A 23441-nucleotide genomic window follows, 5' to 3' on the forward strand; every position below is an offset into this window, starting at 1 on the left:
GCTTTCGGTTTCTCACAGTTCTCCCCCTGCTTTTAGCAGCATGTAAGCACTTACTAATTTAGAGCATATAATATCATGGTTGGAATCTTTAAAAGGGTCGCCAGTTTACACAAAGAGTGGCTAATTATGCCCCCCCCCCCCTCTGCTTGTCCCACTGGACCCTGGGACAGGCAGTAAATTTGCGTCCTGCGCTGACACAGCCAGAACTGGTTATGTCAGGGAGCTTGAAGGAACCACATCAGGCACGGGCGCCGGCCCACCAAAGTTCTGTAGGAAAGACCTCGGAGCGCGGCGGTTCTTTGGCCAATTCCTCGCATCTCGGATGCCCTTTAGGCAGCGCGAAGATGGATCGTGCTGCTCCGAGGGTCGCGAGGCGAGGCCTGTTTACTGGTCTGGGGGAGGAAATGAAGTGAAGTGGTGTTTAGCAGGGGAGTCGATCCCTGTAATCTATACGCTGTAGCTCTTGCGGAGTTGTGAAGATAAATAGAGGACTTGACACATCAATATGAAGGAACATGAGAAGATATTTTTCTCGTCTGTCACACGCTCTGATGTTTAACAGCTATAATGTTGTACAGTTTTTTCTTCATTGGAAACAGTTTAATGTCAGTAATGTAATAGTTTATAATGGGCTATAAAATCATCAAATGATTTCTTAAATCTACATTTATTAAGTGCTTGTTTCCAGATTCAATAAAATGATAGTTAATGTCTCACTGTAGAAACATTCAGGTGTGTTTAAGGAAAGAGCACGATAATTGAGAAGCGATGCAGGACACACGTCAGCTGGTTACGATCTGGCAATATTCATTTACATTTACAGCATTTACCAGGCGCCCTTGTCCATAGTGACTTACAATCAGTAGTTACGGGGACAGTCTGGAGACACTCAGTGTTAAGTGTCTTGCTCAGGGACACAATGGTAGTAAGCGTGATTTGAACCTGGGTCTTCTGGTTCATAGGCGAGTGTGTTACCCACTAGGCTACTAACACCCAATATCCATCAGTACTGTCAACAGCTTTTTAATTCAAATCTCATAAACAGAAAAATACAGATTTTGCTGCGTCGTGACTAATGCAATAACTGCTATCTCCAGAAACATGGCCTCCTTGCCACAGATCGGGTCGATTTCCTGCCATTACCAGGCGAGGTTCCTCCATCTGCTGACGCCGTGAAGCCGTGGCGCGTTTCGCGGAGACAAATGCGGTGCATGTGTGACAAGTGAGTGTGTTTTGATGTGCACGGGAGGGGACGTCGGGACAATGACATCACACGCTCTGGGGCGTGAAGGGGGCAGGTCGTCGGGAGGAAGCTGACGAGGTCCGGGGACAATGTGCTAAGAGGGGTCGTTCTCAGAAAGAGGGGACCGCAAGGTGACTTTGAAGCTGCGTCCAGGGTTTTGTGCTCCTCTCTCGTTCCATTGTGAATCTTTGTGGGTGGACGGGTGGGACCACATGCTGACAGTAATATGAATAATCTTTGTTTTATTTCAGGGACTAATCTGCCGCATTGTTTTGCAAGAACTTCTCAGTCTCGTCAAGTAGCACGTATCAGTTTATGGCAAATCTTTGAAGTCTTATCTGTAATTATGCCAATAACAGGGTTTCATATCGTCATATTTATTATTAGTGGAGAACATGATCCTGCGATTTGCGATGGCAAATTGTAGGTTTTTCTGTTACGGTTTAAGCTGCGCATGTTTGCATTGGACAGGCTTCCATGTTACTGTGTAATGCAGGCGGAGTGTGTGTGTGTGTGTTGTGCAAGGATAAAACACAGCAGCTATGCACTTCATTGAAGGAGCGTGTGTTTGTGTGTGTTTAAAGGACACTTTTACTGCCGTGAAGTTCGTTGCACTTTAACAGTGGAAAGTGTAATGAAACAGCTGTGATGGGTTCACACTCACACACACACACACACACACACACACACACTGACTGAGGAGAGTCCGGGCTCTTCGAGGTTTTTGAGTTGATGTTTAATGTTGGTGAAAATGTGATTGGATGGCATCGCCGGCCCCTGTCTTGGGGAGTTTTTTTTTCCTCATCACTTGCGGCAGAATCTATTTTTACCCCAAACGCTTCCTCATTAAATTCAGCCCTGGGAATGATCTGAGAGCAAGTTGACGTCTTGACGTAGAAGAAAATACATCTTAACATCATAAACAAACATTTACAGGCTGAAACCAGAGGCAGCCAGAAATAGCTCGAAGGACCGACGGGGGTCTGAAGCCATTACACTCCATTGCCATCATCTGATATTCGGCACAGAGTGTGGGACTTGGCTTCGTGTGAATGACAGGGGGGAGCCAGGCTCCTTTGATCTCCGCTCTGAAGGAGGGACCAAGGTGCATTGTGAGACGCTGGCAGCCCCCCTGCCCGGGTGGCAGACTTCGGGTGCTGGGAGCGGATGGGCCCCGCGGGCGGTGGCATTCAGCCATGGCTTGCCAGTGTTTTCACAACAAATGCCTCGCCGGGGGAGGTCCCGACCCTCCTTCTGGGCACGCCGCTTACTTTGCCACCTGCTTTTGGGTGGTGTGGGTGGCACAGAGAGCGGCGCTAATGTTTCAGCTACCGTCAGGGCACGACAGTGTGGAAGTGGTGAAGAGAAAAGATACGCCGAGAAGATAAGCCCTGTATTTACTGCCGCTTCATCATATTGCTGTATTACATTACCACTGTTAGTTCTGATCTGGAAGTGAAATTGGCAGAGAGGCCTGAATGGCAACAGATAGGAACTTGTCATGATCGGACCGGAGTTTTGTGTTCATCCTGTGTAATGTTTCCTGTTCTGTGTAATTGTGTCCACCTGTGTATGATTGTATAAAGCTGCCCTGTTTGTGTCTGATCGCTGTCGGGTCGTTGTTTGGTGACGTTTCCCTTGTCCTGTCTACCACGTACCTCGTGACGTCGCGCGTATGCGTCCTTCCTCGCCATGTCCAGCCATCCTGACAGAACTATTTTTCATGGCAGAAGGTCAATCTTTGTCATTATTGACACTTTGAGTGCTGCTAGGGCCAATTTTCATTTACATACACAGCATTTGTCAGTCGCCCTTATCCAGAGCGCCTTACGATATTAAGTGTCCTGCTCAGGGACGCTATGGAAGTAAGTGTAAGGTTTGAACCTGGACTTTGAGGTCTTCTGGTTCATAGGCGGGTGTGTTACCCACTAGACTACTACCACACGTGAAGTGTTGAGGGCTTAAATAAAAAACGTTTTTTCTATAAGGGCTTAAAAAATAGTCTTATCTAGATCCCTGGAACCACTAGCTATGAAAACAGGTCGTGCTACTCTGCTCAGTATAACAGAAAGTTGAGCGGCATTCGCCAGCGACTCCACGGGCGCAGAATAACCCTCATGTTTATTGTTGCTTAACTGCACCAGCTTCTCCTGGCCAAGTGTAGAGTACAGCGTTCACGTAAAACGTTTGTAGACAGGCCTGAGGAGCGCGCTGACAAATGGACCCTGCCGGGCTTTCGACTCCGCCATTTGCCTTCGCTCCTTGCTGTTGAAAGGCCGTCCCCGGGCGGCTCGCCTGTTACTCAGGGATGGATGGGAACAGCGGGGTCGACGCTGCGCCCCTTCAGACGGGCCGAGCGTTTATCGTCTGTCTGGCACCGCGGCGGTGACAGACCGGGACGGCGAGTGCCGCGGTAACTCGACACCTCCAGCCGAAGCCAAGGCTGTCAGCTGTGAGCTGGACGCTGCCGTTGCGTTGAATTAACGTTACCGTCCATGCGGGGGATCGCGTTTTAGTGGGACGGGGGAGCGTGTTCGCAAAACACAAAAGGTGGAGTACAATTGCAAGATCGTTTAAATCAGCGTAATCGACCACGTTGCTCCTCCCGCTGAACCCGAACGTGTCGGACGCCGCCGTAAAGCAGTCAGCGGAGAATGCCGCTTTATTGTTTTTTACATTTTCTTTTTTACGCCACCATAAATACGCCTGCCGCAGGACACGCTAACGTCTTTTTAAAGGAGGTGCTTTACGTGCTTTACGAGCCGAGTAGGCGACGAGGGCCGAGCGCTTGTAAATTGCGTTAATCGCGCCGCCACACGAGGCCTAATTTGCGAATCGGAGCGCGTGACCCCTGCAAGGGAATACATGAATTTCGCCCGGCTTTTCGTTTTGGACACGCGTTCGAATGTCGAATGTGTGTGTGTGTGTGTGTGTGTGTCGTCTGAGGTGCTCACGTGTGTCAGGATTCAGGCTAATGTCTAACTTTTGCCCGAGCGCCTCATTTATCAGCCCGGCCTGTAATGCCTGACAGCGCCTCCCCCACCACAAACCCGCCCGTCATTTAACCCTCCGCCAGGCTATCTGATCTACACAAACACACACACACACACACACACACACAGCCCACCTCCAGGGAGATCACTTAGGACGAAGAAAACCAATATTGGATCCTTTCCGTCAGCGGCAGCTTTTTAAAGTCTCGCTGATAGAGTTCCCAGGGGCCGCGCTGTAACGCCTCGTCTCGGCCCGCCAATCGGATCGATCCCGTCGCCGCTTCGCAGCGCGCCCGGCCATGCTGGAAGATTAATAACCCGCCGACCCTAATGTGTTTGCACAGGCAGCTTCATGTGGCCTGTTTCAAGTTCTCAGCCCACTCCGAACACGTGTGTGTGTGTGTGTGTGTGTGTGTACAGTGTACAGAAACAGGCCTCTTTAATTAGGAAGCACTCGCAGGGTTTTAAAAAGGGCTTTTAAAGCGTCTCCGATCTCAACTGTCTACGGTGTCTCATGCCCGAATGCAAAACGCGCATCGGCCGGTGAAAGGCGCCGCTTCCTCGCCCGCGGCCAACGCGCTCCGCGTTGTTTATCACATCCAAAGTTCCGTATCCATGGCGACTGACACGTGTAGCATTTTGCACAGCTGTTTTTTTTTTCCTTTTTTTTTTACTGCCAGGTTCAGAGCTGGAGGGGCTTTGAAGCGACCACCTCCGCATGTGGAATCCAGGCTGCGCCGAACCGTGTTCTGTCGATAGCTGAACTCTCTTTTGGGCTTGTCTGCGCCAAGCCTCGGGTCCTCTTGCGGTCAGATTAGATTGCAAAGTGGCTCTGTGTTGTCTACTCAACACCAGCTCTACACTCCGTCACTGAGCAACCCAGCATGAGCGACGTTACATCGCAATGCCGTTATTTTCGGGATCTGCTTGGTCACTTTTTGAAATTCCGGTGTTTCTCTTCTGTCTACAGTCAGGTCTGATCCGCACGCCAGACGAGGAATACTTCATAGCCCCCCTCCCCCAATATCTGGCAGCACGGCACAATTACAGCGCCCCCAGTGGTCACCACCCACACGTGCTTTACAAACGCTCGGCCGAGCGCCACGTTAACCCGGACAGTCCCCACCTCAGCTCCAGGGTCCCAGAGTCTCATCACCATGGCCATCGGCACCACCACCACCACCGTCACCATGACTACCAGCACGGAAAGCTGCAGAGACAACACTTTTGTGGACGCCGCAAGCAATGTATGTAAGGGAACTTCTTTTTACTTTGATCTTAATGCATGTGGAAAATGCATTAACCGACATGCAGTAGACATGCTTTTGATGACTTGACGTCCAGACGTTTGATAAAAAAAAGTTTATTTTTTCCCAAGCTACATAGCAAAATGCATATCTTTTTATATATATATATATATATATATATCTCCAGTTTATATACTGTTTATATACAGTTCCTACTGAAAAACTGTTCTATTATACACAATAGGAATATTTACATATGTTTGGAGATGAATTCCACAAAGTAACTAATGGAGTGAATGAAGGTGAATACTTCCTGAACCTTCAGCGTCAACCTGTGCTTTCATCACCCAGAAGGACAGGAAAAAGGCCGCCCGAGCCACTTTTCAGTACACACCCCTTTCTCTGTCTCTCGCTCTCTCCCGTTTCCTGCTCACAGACACTCCCAAGCCTCCCACTGATGACCGCTTTGTCATGCCTGACGAGTTCGAGCAGCCGGGCAGGGCCAAGCGATCACCCATTACGTCCAATAAGGTGGGGGGCCTGAACGTGGAAACGCTGGTGGTGGCGGACAGGAAGATGCTGGAGAAACACGGCCGGGAGAACGTGACCACCTACGTCCTGACCGTCATGAACATGGTGAGAGCTGCAGCGGAGTAAAAATTTCACCCGGCGTTCTCAGGGCCAATTTAAAAAGAATGCCCTCTTGACCAGGTTTCCAGCCTTTTTAAAGATGGCACCATTGGCACCGATATCAACATTGTGGTCGTCAGCCTGCTTCTGCTTGAACAAGATCCGGTAAGAGGAATAATTCAAAGTAATAAGATAAACACAAAATGGCCAAGTGAGCCAGAGGAATTCCTTAAAATCACAACCTGTCTGGAGCGATAATTCTCATGCACCGAGAGATCTTTGTGTGAGATGTTTATAGTGGCGTGTCCTCTCTCTGCGCTATTCAGCTGGGCCTAAACATCAATCATCACGCCGACCAGTCCCTCAACAGCTTCTGCCAGTGGCAGTCCGGCCTCGTGGGGAAAAGCGGCAAGCGCCACGACCACGCCATCCTGCTGACCGGGCTGGACATCTGCTCCTGGAAGAACGAGCCCTGCGACACCTTGGGTGAGCGTTAATGGATGCCTTGTAGGATGCTTGTGGCTGGAATGAGGGACGAAAAAGACAAAAAGTACGATGCATCCCGATATTTATTGTTCGTAACAATAAGTCACAAGAGAAAAAAACTAAGAAGTAAAAAATCCCAAATTGGAAGTGAAGTGCAGGGGAAAAAATGGGTCAGTGAAAAGGATTAGAGGCAGGCGCATCGGGGGATTAGACCACCGTAGGGGCCGTGGGGTCGCCCTCAGGACCGGGTGGACTGTGGAAGGTCTGGCCCGGACCAGTAGGAATTCACCTGGTCCGCGACGGCCCCAAACCGCAAATATGGTTGATACGGTAGTTCTGAGGCTCCATCCGCGGCCTATTCACTTGGATGCCTGTCTGCGTGCCTGACGTTCGCTTTGAAAGTGTCTCTCGGCTAACGTTCGTCTGTCGTTCTCTCCTCACTACACGTCGCGCAGGCTTCGCGCCGATCAGCGGGATGTGCAGCAAGTATCGAAGCTGCACCATAAACGAGGACACGGGACTGGGGCTGGCATTCACCATCGCCCACGAGTCCGGCCACAAGTACGTGCACCCCGGCAAAAGCAGCCTCATAAAGTGCTCGGTTGCAGCACTATTCTACGGTTTGTATACTTGCCGATGTATGCGGTGACCTGAAATCGCAAGTTATTATGTTGCCTTGACAGGCAAGTGAAGAAGTTGTGCATCATGGAATTAAAAGCACCGTAAATAAACCGGAAGGACTACGATTCCACAATGAGAGTCTTCCAATATACACATGTTATTATGATAAAACAAAATGGGCATAATATGTTGCTAAAGGTAATATTGATCAAAGGCACCAAAATTACATGACATATCTTTAATTGAACTTGCAATGTAATTATAATTACACATTCTTCTTCCCTTGCTTAAATCATACGTGTAATCCCCACCGGAATGCAATTTTTTTCTATAATTGGAACGTGCTAACCACAGCGCCCCAAAATTCAAGATGATTTATGTACATGATTTATTGACTTACAAAGTGGAAGAGGCACTTGCTGCCACAGATTTAGACAAACCGCTGTAAACACAAGTAAGCCATAAAGCGTTAACTGCTATCTGATTCGAGGAAATACGTCGCAGCAACACAGTTTTGCCCATACATATTATTATTGCTTCATTTTCTCCACGACAGTGTGTGAAACCATATGTACGCTGCGCGGCAGGAGTCTGTTTGTGTTTACTGGTTTCCACTGAGATGAAAAAGACTTTATATTTGACATCAAAGCTTTTCGGGGTTTTTTTTACGGCGAGAGCTATTACTTTATAGACTGGCATGGCCTCAACACAGACTGGAAAGAACCTGTATCCCGAGAAACCTCAGGCTGCTAACGTATCATTTCTCCATGCCTTAATTGCTCCGGTCAAATGAACAGGAATTGTTCCTTGAATATGTACATTGTTCAGGGCTTAAACAGAAAAAAAAAAAAAAAAAAACTCTTCGTTGCCAAAGAACATTAATCACTGGCAAATTATGGAGACGTGAGAAGACCGTCTACACAGGCCGCATGCCTTTAACCCAGCGCTTCTCAATAATGTTCTGTTACGCCCACCCAAGGAAAAAGGAAGGGGGCTTTTGCTCTTCCACTTGCACGGCCGCTCTATTCCAGTCCTGGCGCAACGTTTCAAAATAAAACCCTAAACCCCAACCCGAGCCCTATTATCTACGGCTTTCGCAAGTGTGAAAGTGCATGATGGATTTACGCATGCAGTTTGACCCCAAGCTTAGAGGCACTATATTTATACAAAACCATTCCCTGTCTTTCCATTTGGAACTTTTATTTTGAAATGTGGAAGTGCAGCTTTGTTGTTTAGCATTTTCGCAATTTATCGGCTGCGGCAATTGAAAAACCAACATACATACATATGTGATTGAAAAACTCGCTGCTAACGTCACGCGCTGATTTACCCCAACATGTCTTTCTTTTTTGCAAACAAATGATTCCTGTTTCAACCCAGGGGTGAGTGCGAGTGTGAAGTGCGTGGCCCATGTCAGTCGGGGGTTCTAGGTTGTAGGGTAACGTGCAGGACTCTGGGAGGCGTGTTTGGCCTCAGGCGGCGTGTTAATGGTCTTCTTGGGTAAATTCCTTCTCTCTCTCTCTCGCTCAGCTTTGGAATGATCCACGACGGGGAGGGAAATCCCTGCCGGAAGGCCGAGGGGAACATCATGTCTCCGACCCTGGCTGGGAACAACGGCGTCTTCTCCTGGTCCGCCTGCAGCCGGCAGTACCTCAGCCACTTTCTTGGGTGAGTGCCACTCTCGCGGTCACGGTGTGAGGGCGAGGCAGGAGGCACAATTGCACAAAAGTCACATCCACACGTCACATATAGCAAAGACACGTGGTACAGGAAAAGGTTGGGAGGTGGCCATCACCTGCTGGTAAAGGAAAGCTTTTTGGTGAACAGATCTTCCCCTCAATTTGTGACTTTTACTACTTTTTAGGGCAAGAACGTTGCGTTGCTGCGGCTCAGTTCATTTTCACTGAAACCATAACAAAAAGTCTATTGTGCATACTTACATTTACATTTGCAGCATTTATCAGGCGCCCTTACCCAGAGCGACTTACAATCAGTACTTACAGGGACATGGGCCCTGGTTCATAGGCGAGTGTGTTACCCACTAGGCTACTACTTTCAGCTGCATGTTCAGATTCAAAGCCATACACTGGTAATTACTTAGTCTGTCATTTTTCAGATATGTGCTGACATGCATGTATGTTTGGTGTATTCATCTGCTGTCTTTTTTTCTTTGCTTCATCTTGAAAAAGTACTGCTCAGGCATCCTGCCTAGTGGACGAGCCCAAGCAGATCGGCCAATACAAATACCCCGAGCAGCTCCCGGGTCAGCTGTACGACGCCGACACGCAGTGCAAGTGGCAGTTTGGCTCCAAGGCCAGGCTCTGCAACCTGGACTTTGTGAAGGTAGTTACGATTTACTGCGTCCGTCTGACTCCGAATAAAGAAGGCCCCCGGAGGGCCGGCTGGGGAGCGGAGCGGCTCGGTCCGGGGCTGCCTTTGTCCCGCCGCTGTGGGCCTTTCCAGGCTCCGTGGCCCCTCTCGCACACAAACACCGGCTTTCATCGTGTGGGCTAAACTCTCAGGGAAGAGTAGCCATTCATCAAGCCTTGGAGCTCACCTCCCATTCACCCAGGCTGTGCACAGAAGGCCAACAGTGGGAGTCAGGCCTCCATTGGCATACTCAGCGCCATTAACATCTAATACATACATTGACATGCAAATGACCCTTGAATGAGACACAGACCTACAGAAAGAAGGTGGGCTTGGGAAATGGACATGCTTTGCATGGGTCATCGGGATTAGCCCTTAAGGTATAGCTCAGTCCCATTGACGGAGCCCGGTTGGCATTGTTGTGCCCCCCTCAGGCCCAGTACTTATCCTGAATGGTGTTTTGAGTGCAGACTGTGAACACAGGGCGACTGTCTTAATTAAGAGGGATTTAGCGCGGTCGTGGGCCCGGATTTTTTTTTTTTCCTCCTTCCCTTCTTCTAATTCCGCGTCACAGATGTGGAGGAACGAGGTCCTAATTAAATCCGGCTAACGCGCAGATCGACGGCGCTACATCAGCGAAAACAGGTTTCCACCCTTCAGACGCGGTGCCAGCTGGGCAGTGCTCCCGGCCTCTCATCTCCCGTTTTGCTGATGCATGATGGGAGGAAACAGATGCCACAGTAACAGTGCGATTCATTCGGGGAGAAACACAGCAATGATGGTTAAGGGACGCTGCGGTCGTTGGATAGTGATAAAAGGAGATTTTGTTCATGTTCTATGTCTGGTTGTGTGTTCCCAGGACATCTGTAAGTCGCTGTGGTGTCACCGGACAGGGCACCGGTGTGAGACAAAGTTCATGCCTGCTGCCGAGGGGACCATCTGTGGGCCGGACATGGTGAGTGTGTGTGTCAAGGTTGAGAGAGAAATTTCTCGCTGTGATTTTGTGTAATAAGACAAAATAATATATATATATATAGTTTCGAATTCAGCGCGTGTTTTTTTAATCAACCATGATAATGTAGGTGCAGAAAAAATGATCTCAAACCAGCCCAGGTTTGGTTCACTGGTCACTGCAGGTCTAGTAACCGCTTATCTCCAGGTTGGAGCATCTTTCCTGTCCTTTAGAAATAATAGACTCTGGTCCTGTCCAGTGATTTATGAATCGATTCCGAAATTATAGTGGAAATAGGTTTAGTGTTACAACAACAACAACAACATTTATTTCTTATATAGCCCAAAATCACATACAGTATGTCTCAATGGGCTTTGACAGGCCCTACAGTTGTTAGACTTTGTATTTATCGTACATGCATTTTTTTTAGAAATACACAATATGCAAAAGATGAATGTTCCTGCAGTCGAGCTTTGTGCATTGTTAAAGGGTCTGTAAGGACACAGGGCGCTGGTGCTCTTTCCGCTGTGAAAGGCGATAGGGGGAGCAGGGGAGAGGTGCTGAAGTGTGTGAGTGTGTGGTTTGGCTCTCCTCGCCGCACTCCTCCAGGTGTGCCGCTGGGCCGCCTCCCAGCGCAGGGACCTCGGCGGTCCGAGGAGAGGTCCGCACCGACTCTCTTATCCCTCCATCCCCTGCAGTGGTGCCGGCGAGGTCAGTGTGTGAAGTTCGGCGAGCACGGCCCTAAAGCCGTTCATGGCCAGTGGTCCGGGTGGTCGCAGTGGTCGGACTGTTCCAGGACGTGCGGGGGAGGGGTGATGTCCCGCGAGCGCTTCTGCAACAGCCCCAGGTAAGAAGCTACAGACTCCAGATGTGCAAAACGCACTGTGCAGACAGACAGACTCGAGCAACTCATCATCGTCGAACTGAGGCCATCACTTCCTGCTGGTTTACTCCGCGTGGGAGTGTGTGTGTGTGTGTGTGTGTGTGTGTTGATGACTCAGGTAAACGTGGCTCAAATCCCAGTTCTGTCAGCCTTGTCTATCGCATCAGCTGATACTGTCTGGACAGCAGAGCCGACCCAGCGTCCTCGTGCCAGAGAAATCTTCCCTTTCCACGGTTAAACAAAGAGCTCAATGTTTCACTCGTGGCTTGGTTGCCAAATCTGATGATACACACACACACACACACACACACACAGCTGTACACACCTTTAACTAGGATCTCTGCTCACGAGAAACGATCTGCAGCCTCACCGGGAGCCAGATTGCTCCCGACCTCTGACCCGCACTCTAATCTGAGATTAGAGGCTGCCGTGAGTGCAGGTCTGGCCCTTTGAAGGTGACGGCTCTGCCCCGAGCGCGAGAAACACAGAGGGTTCCTGCTGTGATTGACAGGTGGTTGTAGCTCTTTGGTTCTTTGACTGTCGTCAGGGATGTGAGGATTTAACACATAATAAAGGTTTAATAAAAATTCTTTTTAGAATTTATTACATGTAAATGTTACAAAAAGGACAAACAATGTGCTCTATGGAGCAACGTATCTTTAACCTTATTAAGGGGGCAGTGGTGGCCTAGCGGTTAAGGAAGTGGCCCCGTAATCAGAAGGTTGCCGATTCGAATCCCGATCCGCCAAGGTGCCACTGAGGTGCCACTGAGCAAAGCACCGTCCCCACACACTGCTCCCCGGGCGCCCACTGATCACCAAGGGTTAAATGCAGAGGACAAATTGCACTGTGTGCACTGTGTGCTGTGCTGCTGTGTATCACATGTGACAATCACTTCACTTATCGCTTTTGTTTTAATGGGGACATCTGTGGCGGTGCAGCATTGTAGGAAAGTGAGAGAGTAAAAAAAAAAAAAAGAATAAAGTAGGGTCGACAGCCGGAGAACGGAGTGATTAATGGAACAGATAATCTGTTACACCAATCACCGATCTCCAAGGCTGAGACATGTGTGAGTGCAGATGTTCCATCCACGGTTAAAGCGAAAATAAAGCGGAGCCTTAAACCCCTTAATGCGTTGGACAGCGGGCTGCGGCGGGACCGCGTCTCCAGTGCAGCAGGTGGTTCTCCGGGCGGGCGGAACAAGTGGCGGCTCCCCGTCAGCGCCGCACTTTATTTCACGGGAGCGGAATGCTGATGTCTTAGGCACGCAGACAAAGCTAATAAAGTTCTCCTGCTAACACCGCTGCACGCAGGAGACGCTCCTGTAGGCCGGACTCAAAGGACGAAAGGCCTGCAGCTATCGACATGGCGTCCAAAATCCTTATAGATATATTCTTTACTCGTCCCAGGGGGAAATTCGCAGTTTCCAGCCGTTTAAACTTAAAAACAGACGTGTAAATATGGGGGTACCACTTGTGCGGTGTAAGACAGTCCAATAATGGTGTGGGGAAAAAAAAACAAAAAAACAGAGATTTGTCTCATTTCAAAATATGGAACGACGTCCAAGTCATTTTCCATTTGCAGATCCCAGAGAGTCTTTGGTCTTGGACACCCTTGTTTGCGTGAATCTGGTTGTTAGATCCTGACAAGTTTGTTATACGACGTCTAGCGGGGGCGCCAAAATAGTTCAAGCCTCGGAGGACGTACTGGGGCGCAGTTAGCGAATTGTTGTCGCTCCCTTTGAAGTTTCTGTAATGGACTCTGCGTAGAGGACTCGAGTCTCCGCAACGTCCAGAGACACATGCAAAGCTCACAGGAATCCCCCTATGAAACGGCGTTCAGCATGTAACTACTGTGCCAGCTAGCATTTAAATATGTACCAAATGCAGCTATTTAACCCCTTTTACTCGCACATTGATGATGGGGGGTGTGTAGTCAGGGATTTGTTAAGGTCCGTCTTTGCCGTCCTCTGGTGGATACTCACCCTGAGACCCGCCTGCCTCCCCAGTGCATGAATTAGTTCTGCTTCATGTAGCTCCGCATTTCTATGCCTAATTTGGAGAAACGGACATGGGGGCTTGTGACGTGAGAAGAATTTGCGATGTGATCAGACCCTCGGCCTAATCATCTAAATTCGATTCCTGGAATCTGTTCCATGGGCGAAGAACGTCTTTTGAAGTGACCTTGTTTGGGAGGGATTAGCCTGAGTTTGACCCCCGTTGTTTTTGACTGTCATCTTCACCCTGTTATAGCAATGGACAGAATATGGAATCCGAGCTTTAAATCCACAATGTACCATTACAAAAATGACACAATTTGTCTGTGTGCAGTTTATTTGCAGCCATAATTATCTTTTATTAGTGTCATTAAAACAGAGCTGTCCTGTAGCTCGAGGCTTTGTAGGATTCTTCCAGACATCGGCACATCAAGATCCGCAGACTTATCACACCAAGAGAGCACCTGCAGCCTAACAGGTGATGAATGGATTCGGTCCTCTAGCTCTCGTTGGCCCTTCACCCTCCTTTTCTTACCGTCTCCACTGCAAGGCTGCCAGTGGAAGCCAGCAGTTTGTGGCCCATGGCAGAAGATACGATCTCAATCACGCGGCTCAGCGTTTACCAATAAACATGCCTTGTGATAAAGGAATTTCCCTCGTTTCTTTTGGGCTGCCCTGCCTGCTTTTGATGGTGCTGCCAATAAAACAAATCTCTTGGCCCGGGACCAAGCGCTGAGAACGAGGGACTGTTGGTGATCGGGTTGCATGCCTTACCATGTCGTAAAGCTGCTTTACAGTGCAGAAAACGGGCTGTTAATTGGCAGTGTGCCCTCTGTGATGTTAACTGGGCACCGGGTTAAGGGGGAGACCCTCGCGGACAGAGGGCCGTGGAGGTCTTGACCCCCGGATCAGCGGGGCTTCGGCCTGTGCAGGAGATGGTTGGCCGTCAGGGTGGTCGGTGGAAGAGATACTGGTGTGCTGGGGTGTTGGGGTCTTGGGGGGGATGGGGGTCACTTATCAAGAGTAGCTCTTCTGTTTACTCACGGCTGGGGAAGTCTCTCTGAAGGGGGCGGTGCACAGGGCCTGTGATGTAGAGTTAAATGGCGGTTACTGGAGAGCGGAGACAAACACAGAAGAGGATGTCGTTTGACTGATGAGGGGACGCGGCGGAGGAGCGGGTGAGGGTTGACATGAATGTTGAGCAAAGGTCGGGGGGACGGCTGAGAAAATGAAGAGGTTCCGACAGACAGGGTGACTCCGACAAAACGCTAACGTTCATTCTCATGGCTGTCGCTTGGATTTTTTATGGCCTCTGGGGACATCAGTAGTGCACATTCTTCAAACTCTTTCCACTCAGGAAGCAGAAAGAAGAGCGAGTGTCTGCTCTACACACGGACCATCGCTAGGCCGTTATACGTTTTAATACTCAAGGACAGTGCTTGCCGTGTTTGGTTGGTTTGGTAGAGTGGACATGAGCCCAGCGCGATGAGGCTTGGCGCAACAAATTACTGCACAAAATACTCGTAATTCCTCACGTTCTTTCCCATTCACCCCCACTTTCCTCTAAATCATCATGCGTCATCAAAGTTTCACACCCTTTGTCCTTTCATACACAGATGACAGTCTGATGCTGACTGAAAGAACAATTTACACACAACTAAGGCGCAACATTCTGTGTAAAAAGAGCCACTGTAGCACAAACAAACCACTCCAGATGCCACCGAGAGACGTGAAAGAGCCCCCTGCCGTCTCTGTGGGCCCTCGCCCCGGCAGTAAGCACTTTAACATGTGGACATTTGCGACTTCGTACCCTAACTGTAGCAGAAGGACCCCAGCAGCCGTTCAGCCAGGGGGTTTACGGTGGTCACTTTAACAGAGCAGCGCAGTCTGATGCGGACTGCATGTGACAGGCGTGGTTCTGGTCTTCTGTGTTAGAAAGGGTGACCCCAGAAAACTATTTACAACATGGCAATTAATGTTATCAGTCGTATGTGGATCATGCTGTGTCTGTGAAAACCGATTTTCAGGTTTTCCTGTGCATGCTTGGAAAAGGGTTCTAAGTTTGAACTTTCATTTTCGCTGATATATCAGCTTGCCAGTTACATATTTGCCATGAAACACGGTACGAATGGCCTGTAATCTACACATGTGGGTTTCCCAATGTGTGGGGTTGGCTATCTACTGCTCTTTGATGATTAAGCAGACTCCGAGGCGAAGACTGAACTTCAGGAAGTGGCGCGGGTCAATCTTGTCTCCTGAACGAGCATCGGGCAGCGGTTTCCCACGTGTAAACATGGTGACACACACACACACACACACACACACACTCCCAGAAATATACTCACACGCTTCTGTAAAATGGGCTTGGTAGCCTTGAGGTTGGACTGTGGGACTGCCCTCCACTTTAAACGCCAAAGTGCCCGACGCAGTACGTGCCCCCGTGGAGCCCTGTGGGGACCGCGTGGGCACCGCGGGTCCTCCTAAGGGCCCTGGCTTCCCGATCTCTTCATGTGGTCCATCTTGTGGCCCTGCTGCTTGGGAGGAGGCACATGTTTGCCCCGCCATCATGGCCCCTTTAGCAGTGCGGCGTGGCGGTTTGAACATACTGCTGCGAACCACAGATGTGACTTTCAGCAAAGCGGGACCTCTGTTGCTGTCATGGGGAATGACTGTGTTTTAGTTCCTCGGGAGAGGAATAAGACATATTGCGACGTGTGTAGAAAGCAGCGGAGCAGCCGGCGCAGTCACCGCTCTCTGGTAATGATCACAGTCACCCTGCGCGGGCTGCTCATGCAGTCCCGACAAGCCATTTTGCAATAAACGGCTTAATAATCTGTTGAAAATGCAGTCACGTCCAAAAATCACAGCTTGAAATTGCTCGGCGGCCTCTCACAATGCAGCCTAACACCTTAGTGAAGGTAACTCATCACCGTCTGCCTCTCAGAAACTCCAAATCTCACACTGCAACATTTAAAAGATGAGATTGAGAAAAAAAAAAAAACATATTTGCCTAAAACAGAATGTTGTACAAAAGTTGGCTTCCGCAATGAAATACTTCCTGAGGAAGGTGGGACCTTGCAATAGTGAACAATGCAGTGGCAGAATATTATATTGATTTGTAATTCTTGCATTTATGTTAGGATCTGGTGGTGTGTTTCGTCCATTGAAAATAAAATCAATACATAAAAAAAAATAAAATAAATAATTTTATTACTGTTTTTCCTGCTAATTGTTAGATGGTTGGATTCGGAAAAGCACAAAGAACACAAGCATTCTGCCTCTTTTTCACACAGTCATTCAATGTAGGAATGACTTGTTTCAAATCATTCGAATGCGCCACAATCCACACAAAGCTGACAGAACTGTCAAGTATCGCGGCAACAACTGATATCTGCCGTGTCTGCTGAGGCCAAACGGGAAAAGCAACATGGCACGCCTTCAAAATGCAACGATAATCAGACCCTGACACAGTAGCCGGAGAAGAAGAAGTGTGCATTCTCGCTCGCCCGACATCTGTTTCTGGCGCGCCTTTTCCTCCTCTCCATGTGCTAATTGCTGGTTGTTTCGCCCCAAAGCCCACAGCACAACGGGAAGTTCTGCCCAGGCCCCGGCCGCCTGCACCAGCTGTGCAACGCACGTCCGTGCCAGGCCAACGCCGTGGACTTCCGCGCCCAGCAGTGCGCCGAGTACAACAGCAAGCCCTTCAGGGGATGGTACTACAAATGGAAGCCGTACACCAAGGTGGACGGTATGGGAGCTTTTCTGCCTTTCCCCACAATAATGATGAACAGAGCAAAGGTCTCACTAGCAGTCAGCGTGCACCATAACACCTTCTCAAGAGAGCTTTTCATAGAAAATCCCGAAGTGCAACGTCTCATTCGATTAGTGAAGGAAAAAAAAAAGTTTACTTCATTAAGTCCTGTGCACGCTGATAGGGTCTGCATGATGTGTACAAAAAGCGTAAAAATGATGATAACAATAACACGTCTTACTTTCTGCCGCAGTAATAGCTGCACAGGAAGACGTGAATCACGCTTCATAATCTAGAGCGGCGAGTCTTCTGAGCCGCTCGACTCTGGAAACGTGTAGCCACCTGCTTTCGTACGGCGAACAGGGGGAAGATTATAGAGGAAGCCCCCGAGGGCAGGTTTTTACATGCTGCCGAGAAGGGGGGGTGGAAGTTTGGGGGCTGTAGCCATTAGTGCCCTACGCACACCGATTAGGAGCGATGAGGCCGGCGCGGTGTGACCGGCTGGCCACGCCCCGGGCTTGGCACGCTTTCAGAGGGCGGGCACAGGTAGTGGGAGGTAAAAGCATTTACCCTACTTAACTGGGATATGAGGCCCAGATCCTACTGGATTAAATCTGCACATCCTCTATTACTGGGTATCCCGTGGTTACCGGTTCCTCGTTGCCAGTTCTGTGTTCGTTCTTTGTGTCCCAGATACAAAGGGGACAATTATTTTTCAATTATCGTTCTCTCAATAGGCTGTAAAATAGGTGCAAAACATAACGTAATGTATGCTGGTCAAAAGTTTTGGTGAGATCGGGTTGCTCTGGTCATGATGAAGAAGGTGTGTTTCTGTTGAAATTCAACAATTTGCAAACCACTTAGTTGGACAGTGTGAGTTGAAAATGATTTAAACATTTGGTGTGCAATTCATGTTCCTGCCCAGTCAATATCTTAACCGTAATTTATTTGTGAGATTTGCAGGGAGCTCCCTTGTATTGTATGACATTTTTTTTAAATCACATTCCACAATCATGCAATCATTTTTTATCTTTCCACCAGATATGTATATATCTGAATCTGAGTATCTCACTTGTCCAATTTATTTTAAATAGGGCTGCACATTTTATGGTTAGATCATCAGCTATCATTGCCCCAGACATGGATTATGAGGCTTTAAGGAGTCTGAATTGTGTATGGATTCCCACAGCAAACACCTGGATTAATAATAAAAGCCCCCTCCATGCCCCGGGACCATCTGTTCCCCCAGTAAATCCACAGAGACTCACGCTGTGAGTGAATATACAGAATAATGAGTGTCGAGCTACTTGCCGCGGCCTCGTTAAACTGGGAACAAGCGCTGACCCGGGTCATGTCACCTGCAGACGAGGACATCTGCAAACTCTACTGCATCGCCGAGGACTTTGACTTCTTCTTCGCCATGTCCAGCAAAGTGAAGGACGGGACGTCGTGCTCCGACCACAAGGGGGACGTTTGCATCGAGGGCATCTGTCAGGTATGAAAGCTGATCCGATATCTTGAACAAATGAATGTCTTCCCCTGTTTGACCCTTTGAACCTGCTGCTGTGAAACTGCCTGTGGGATTTCCTACATGCACAGCGACATCTGCGAGTCTCTAAATCTCTCCAAGGATGCAGTTGCTGCCACGCTGAATTTGTGTCATCAAATAAACGGCAGACAAAAAATGAACACGTTGCCTTTTAATGGCCAGCATTAGCACAATGGAGCAAATGATTGGCTTCCATACTTTCACGACATAAAATCTGTGTCGTTTTCTGCAGCCGGTTGGGTGTGACCAGGTTCTGGGCTCCAGAGCTTCTCTGGATGCCTGCGGCGTGTGCAAAGGAGACAACTCCACCTGCAAGCTCCACCACGGCCAGTACAACCAGCAGCATCGGGCAAACGGTACGTTACAGTGTGGATCAGGGGGAGTGCGGCTGGGTCTACTGGCAGTGGAGAGCAGTCCGGGAACGAAGGCCCTTCGCCCAGGAGGCATCATGCTATACCCTCAGGCCTCGCCAGCGGCCACTCTTCCAGCGCCGGGATATTAAATCTCACTCCATTAAACTCGGCTCATTCCAGCTGGGAGAGCTCCCACGGCGCCTGGGGAAATGTTTAATAAGAGACGAAGCAGCTGAGACTGTGTCTGCAGAGCAGCGTACTTACAGCATCTGATAACTAGTCCCCATTTTACTAAGGATTTTCTTACATTCACGGAAAAGGGGACATTTCCACAGCACTATGTAGCAGGCTGGGAGTGTTGCTGAATGTCAGATTAACTAGAGGAATTCTTGAATCCGTCTTCACCTGAACAATTGGCAACAGGAAGAAAACAAAGAAGGACATTAGTGAAAAGGGTGAGACAGGATCTTGTGTTCAGGGTGGTTTTGAATTTGATAGGAAAAAAATTCTGGAAAAGGCTATAGGCATCGGTGAACCCAAAACTACGGGCAACTACAGGCATTGATGAGCCCAATTACAATTTAAGCATGTTGAGTAGCTGCGGCAATTAAATGCCCACCAGGTTATTTAGGCAGTTTTTTTGGACTATTTTAGGCCGTAACAATCTGTAATCGATATAACTGATATAAATGTGTTGACAGCAGGAGGTTTAAATAGTCGTGAATGGGGAAGAAGGGTCTGTGTGGGCTGGGTGTGTGACTAGGGTTGTTGAAGTTGCATTGCAATGCAGACATGGACGATTCTGCATAATGATTATATCATGATGACGTTATAAAAAGTAGTGCCGGTAGTGACTGTGGCGGCCTGATCTGAGTACAGTGCCGCTCCAGCTCCATCATACGCATTTTTTGCTGCGCTTTGTAGCTACTTTTGATTGCCATTTCAGGATTTGTCAGGATTTCGGCAGAAATTTACACCAAGAAATTATTGCACGCAACATTTATTTATTTATTTTGTTGTTCAATCCGTGCTCACCTGACACCACAGATGGCAGAAAAACGCCTGGTTCAGATGTCTATGGCCTTAACTCTCATCTCACTGACGTATCTGAAAGCATAACGTGAAGTAATGTAGAAAAATTGATTTGACGCATTGATGATCCACACCTCTACTGTTCATAGTCATATCTTCATGACGTGACCTCTGCATTGCTTCACACTGATCCTCCTGTGCTGTCCTGCAGAGTATTACCCGGTGGTGACCATCCCAGCAGGGGCCCGGAGCATCTGGGTGCGGGAGCAGGAAATCTCCACCAGCTACCTCGCGGTGCGGAGCCTGAAGCGCAAGTACTACCTGACCGGCGACTGGACGGTGGATTGGCCGGGGAGGTTCCAGATCGGGGGCGCCACGTTCGACTATCAGCGCTCTTTCAGCCGCCCAGAGAGCCTGTACGCGGCCGGCCCGACTAATGAGACCCTGGTCTTTGAAGTGAGTCTCGCCCCCTCGTCTCCCCTGGGCCCTGACACCCGTTAGCGAATTAGCCGTGACAGGGCCCTGGCAAAACCGCCCAGTTTGCTAGGTCAGATGAGAACAAGGCCGGGAGGGCATTGGCTAGGCGAGATAAAAAGAGGGAGTGAGGGAAAAGTGAACTGTAAGGGAGGACTAACGCTACTGTTCAGCATTAATTGCTTGGCGGCATTGGGGCTTTTATCTTCCACATGGAGGGGTCCGGGTTCAAACTGCCCGCTGGGAGAGTGGCACCAGGCTTTGAATTCACCGTGTTCGCTCTGGAAAAGTATTGGCCAACTGCTACTCTCGCATGAAGGCAACGCATGGTCTGGCACATAGTCTGTGTGAATGCACGGATGGAGAAGCTTCAGGAAAAGATGTGCAGAAGAGACCGCTCTGCACATTCGGCCGCTCTTGAAAAGGAGGTCAGCAGTGCCTTCGCGATTCCGTAAAGTTTTCTAGGGGGAATTTGGCGACGATCTCTGTAGAAGTAAGGCTTTTCGTGAACACTGCATGCATTCTGGGGATTTCAGTTAATATTGCATAATTACACATATAATACCCATAATCCTCCTTACTGTCTGTGCTTTGAAAGTCATGTGTCCAGACAAGCTGAATACATTTTCAAGGTTAAAATGCAAAGGCACAATTTAGACCACTGAAAGAATAGTGAGTTTAGATATAGAACCAAGTTATAGGTTAGTGGAATGCAAGACAAGCTCTGTCTGAGGCAAAGATTTGGTTCTTTTGAAAGTTCTTGATGATGGTAGAAAAAGCAACTATTGCGCTGACTCCAAACTCTTCAGCTGATGTGTGCGGTGAATCTGATGAATGGAGGTCACACCATATGGTTTGCACATTACGGGGACCTCGTCGTCTTCAACATAGGATGAAGGTGGTCCCGCACACCTGCAGAGGTGCTGCAAAATGTTCTGTAAATTAACCAGATGCGCTAATGACTTGGAGTTCTCTGGAATGGCCAATGCCATGAAGAACAACTTTTCCCCGTCTGAGCCAAAAGGTCTTTTTTTCGCAGTAAACCCCTCAGGCTTAGAACGTCCGATGGTTTACGTACATCAATACTGATGTGATCCCTTTGGCCTTTTGATCTGTTGCATTCTGAACTGCATGGTATCACCGGCGTGAAGTCCTAGGTTCTTTTATCGTGACGCATTCGGCATGCCGGCGCAGCGTTGCATCATGTCCGCTGAGGGTGGCCGGCATCGCTGCGGCACAGCTCTGCAGATGGGATGCCATTAATCCCTCTAAGTATGCTCGGTAATTGCGAAAAGAAGAGAGAGAGAGAGAGAGACGGAGAAAGATTAAAAGATTAAGATTTTCGCAATTGAACTCAATAGATCAGAAGAGCGCGGTCCCAGGCCGCAAAAGTCTTAAGTCTCTTTCAGATGAAATGAAAAATGGAGCCAGACCGGCTCTCGCTGTCTCTGCTGCTTTAGGGTCCACCTCAGAACCCTGACTCAGCCCAGAGCTGGAATGAAAATAAATTTTGAGGAAAGGAGAGTTCTGAGGCAAAAAAAGTGTGGCGAGTGTCGAGAGAGACGAGACACAACACAGCCACGCTCCCCAAACCCGCGGACGCCCGCTGGAAATGCGGCGGGGGGATTATTTTACGCGTTGACATTCCGTGCGGAGCCATTTGGCAGAGGGGTCGTGCCAGTCCAGGTCACCGGATCCTGGGCGTGGTCCACGCAAACGCAACAGTGGAATTGAGCACTTTTATTCCTTTATTTCTCTCTGTTGCTGGGTGGGAATGTGTTTCTGGGCAACGTCCGAGCTTACCTTGCCCTTTCCGAGCTCATTAGCTGCCACCGTTCCATATGGAGCCTCTCACTCTTGTCTGTTTTTGACCGTCGTCTTGGTTTATTACCCGACGTGCCTGGGAAATCATTGCTCCAGATAGGTGCTGGAGACGCCAGACGCCTGGCTGATGTGCCGGCCTCTGGCGCTAAAACCTGGTGAAACCCAAGCCCCCCGTATTTCAGAGGTTGGGCAGGCGGCCATGCTGGGATGGAGGGGCACACGCGCTGATCCCGCTCAGCCACCCCAGCGTTGTGTTTGAATTAAGGCGGCTTACCGGGTCCCAGATGGACTCGGGACCCCCCCTCCTGATTACGGCTCTGGACGGCTGTCGCCGCGCGCAGTGTGCCAGTGGTAAATTAGTGCGGAACTTGGACCGCCGAGTGTGCAGGGTCTCCTGGACCCTGTCCAGGCCCGTAGACTCGGGTCAGAGGTATAGCTGGGTGGGTGGTAGTGAACCCAGGTTTGAATCCAGGCCTCCTTCTGTGACCATGGGGTTCCCTTACTTCCTCCAGCTCCGGTTCAGGAGGCCTCTGGATGCTGTTAGAGATCAGGCCCGTGTTCTCGTGTTCCATTATGAGCTGTACCTTGGCAGCTTACTGGTGGCTGCTTGGAGGGGGAGGTCAGATGCACAGGATACATGCTCCTTTTGGTCCCTTCCATAACACTTTCCATCTTTTCATGGAACGATTGTGATTGCATCTCTCGCCCATTCCGTGTCCTCTCCCCCTCAGATCCTGCTGCAGGGGAAGAACCCAGGCGTGTTGTGGGAGTACTCCCTACCCCACGCTGAAAGGAAGCCCAACTTCACCTGGGGTGTGGTGCGCTCCGACTGCTCGGCTCCCTGTGCAGGAGGTGGGTGTGTGTGTGTGTGTGTGTGTGTGCAGTGTGTTGGCTGAGATTTTTCTTCCTTTTTTTTTTGTTGGAGGTGAGTCTTCTCTCTCTCTCTCTTTCTCTCTCTCTGTTTATATGTGGCTTAGACCAGAGACAGATTGCCTTGTGTGTGTGTGGAGGTTACAGAGTTTGCCCAAACCCATCAA

General features: G+C 49.3%; 1 protein-coding gene across 1 annotated transcript in view; it reads left to right on the forward strand.

Moving 5' to 3' along the window:
- Positions 1 to 23441, forward strand: part of adamts18 (ADAM metallopeptidase with thrombospondin type 1 motif, 18) — a 42530-nt gene that overhangs the window by 8413 nt on the left and 10676 nt on the right. Inside the window, 14 exon segments of the mRNA XM_028956435.1 lie at positions 5207 to 5483; positions 5920 to 6119; positions 6195 to 6278; positions 6440 to 6599; positions 7055 to 7160; positions 8751 to 8888; positions 9410 to 9563; positions 10450 to 10545; positions 11241 to 11389; positions 16997 to 17169; positions 18537 to 18667; positions 18954 to 19077; positions 20318 to 20562; positions 23136 to 23256. Of these exon segments, the coding sequence (XP_028812268.1) occupies positions 5207 to 5483; positions 5920 to 6119; positions 6195 to 6278; positions 6440 to 6599; positions 7055 to 7160; positions 8751 to 8888; positions 9410 to 9563; positions 10450 to 10545; positions 11241 to 11389; positions 16997 to 17169; positions 18537 to 18667; positions 18954 to 19077; positions 20318 to 20562; positions 23136 to 23256 (2158 nt within the window).

Source organism: Denticeps clupeoides, chromosome 16 (genome assembly GCF_900700375.1).
Source record: "Denticeps clupeoides chromosome 16, fDenClu1.1, whole genome shotgun sequence".
Taxonomy (NCBI): Eukaryota; Metazoa; Chordata; class Actinopteri; order Clupeiformes; family Denticipitidae; genus Denticeps; species Denticeps clupeoides.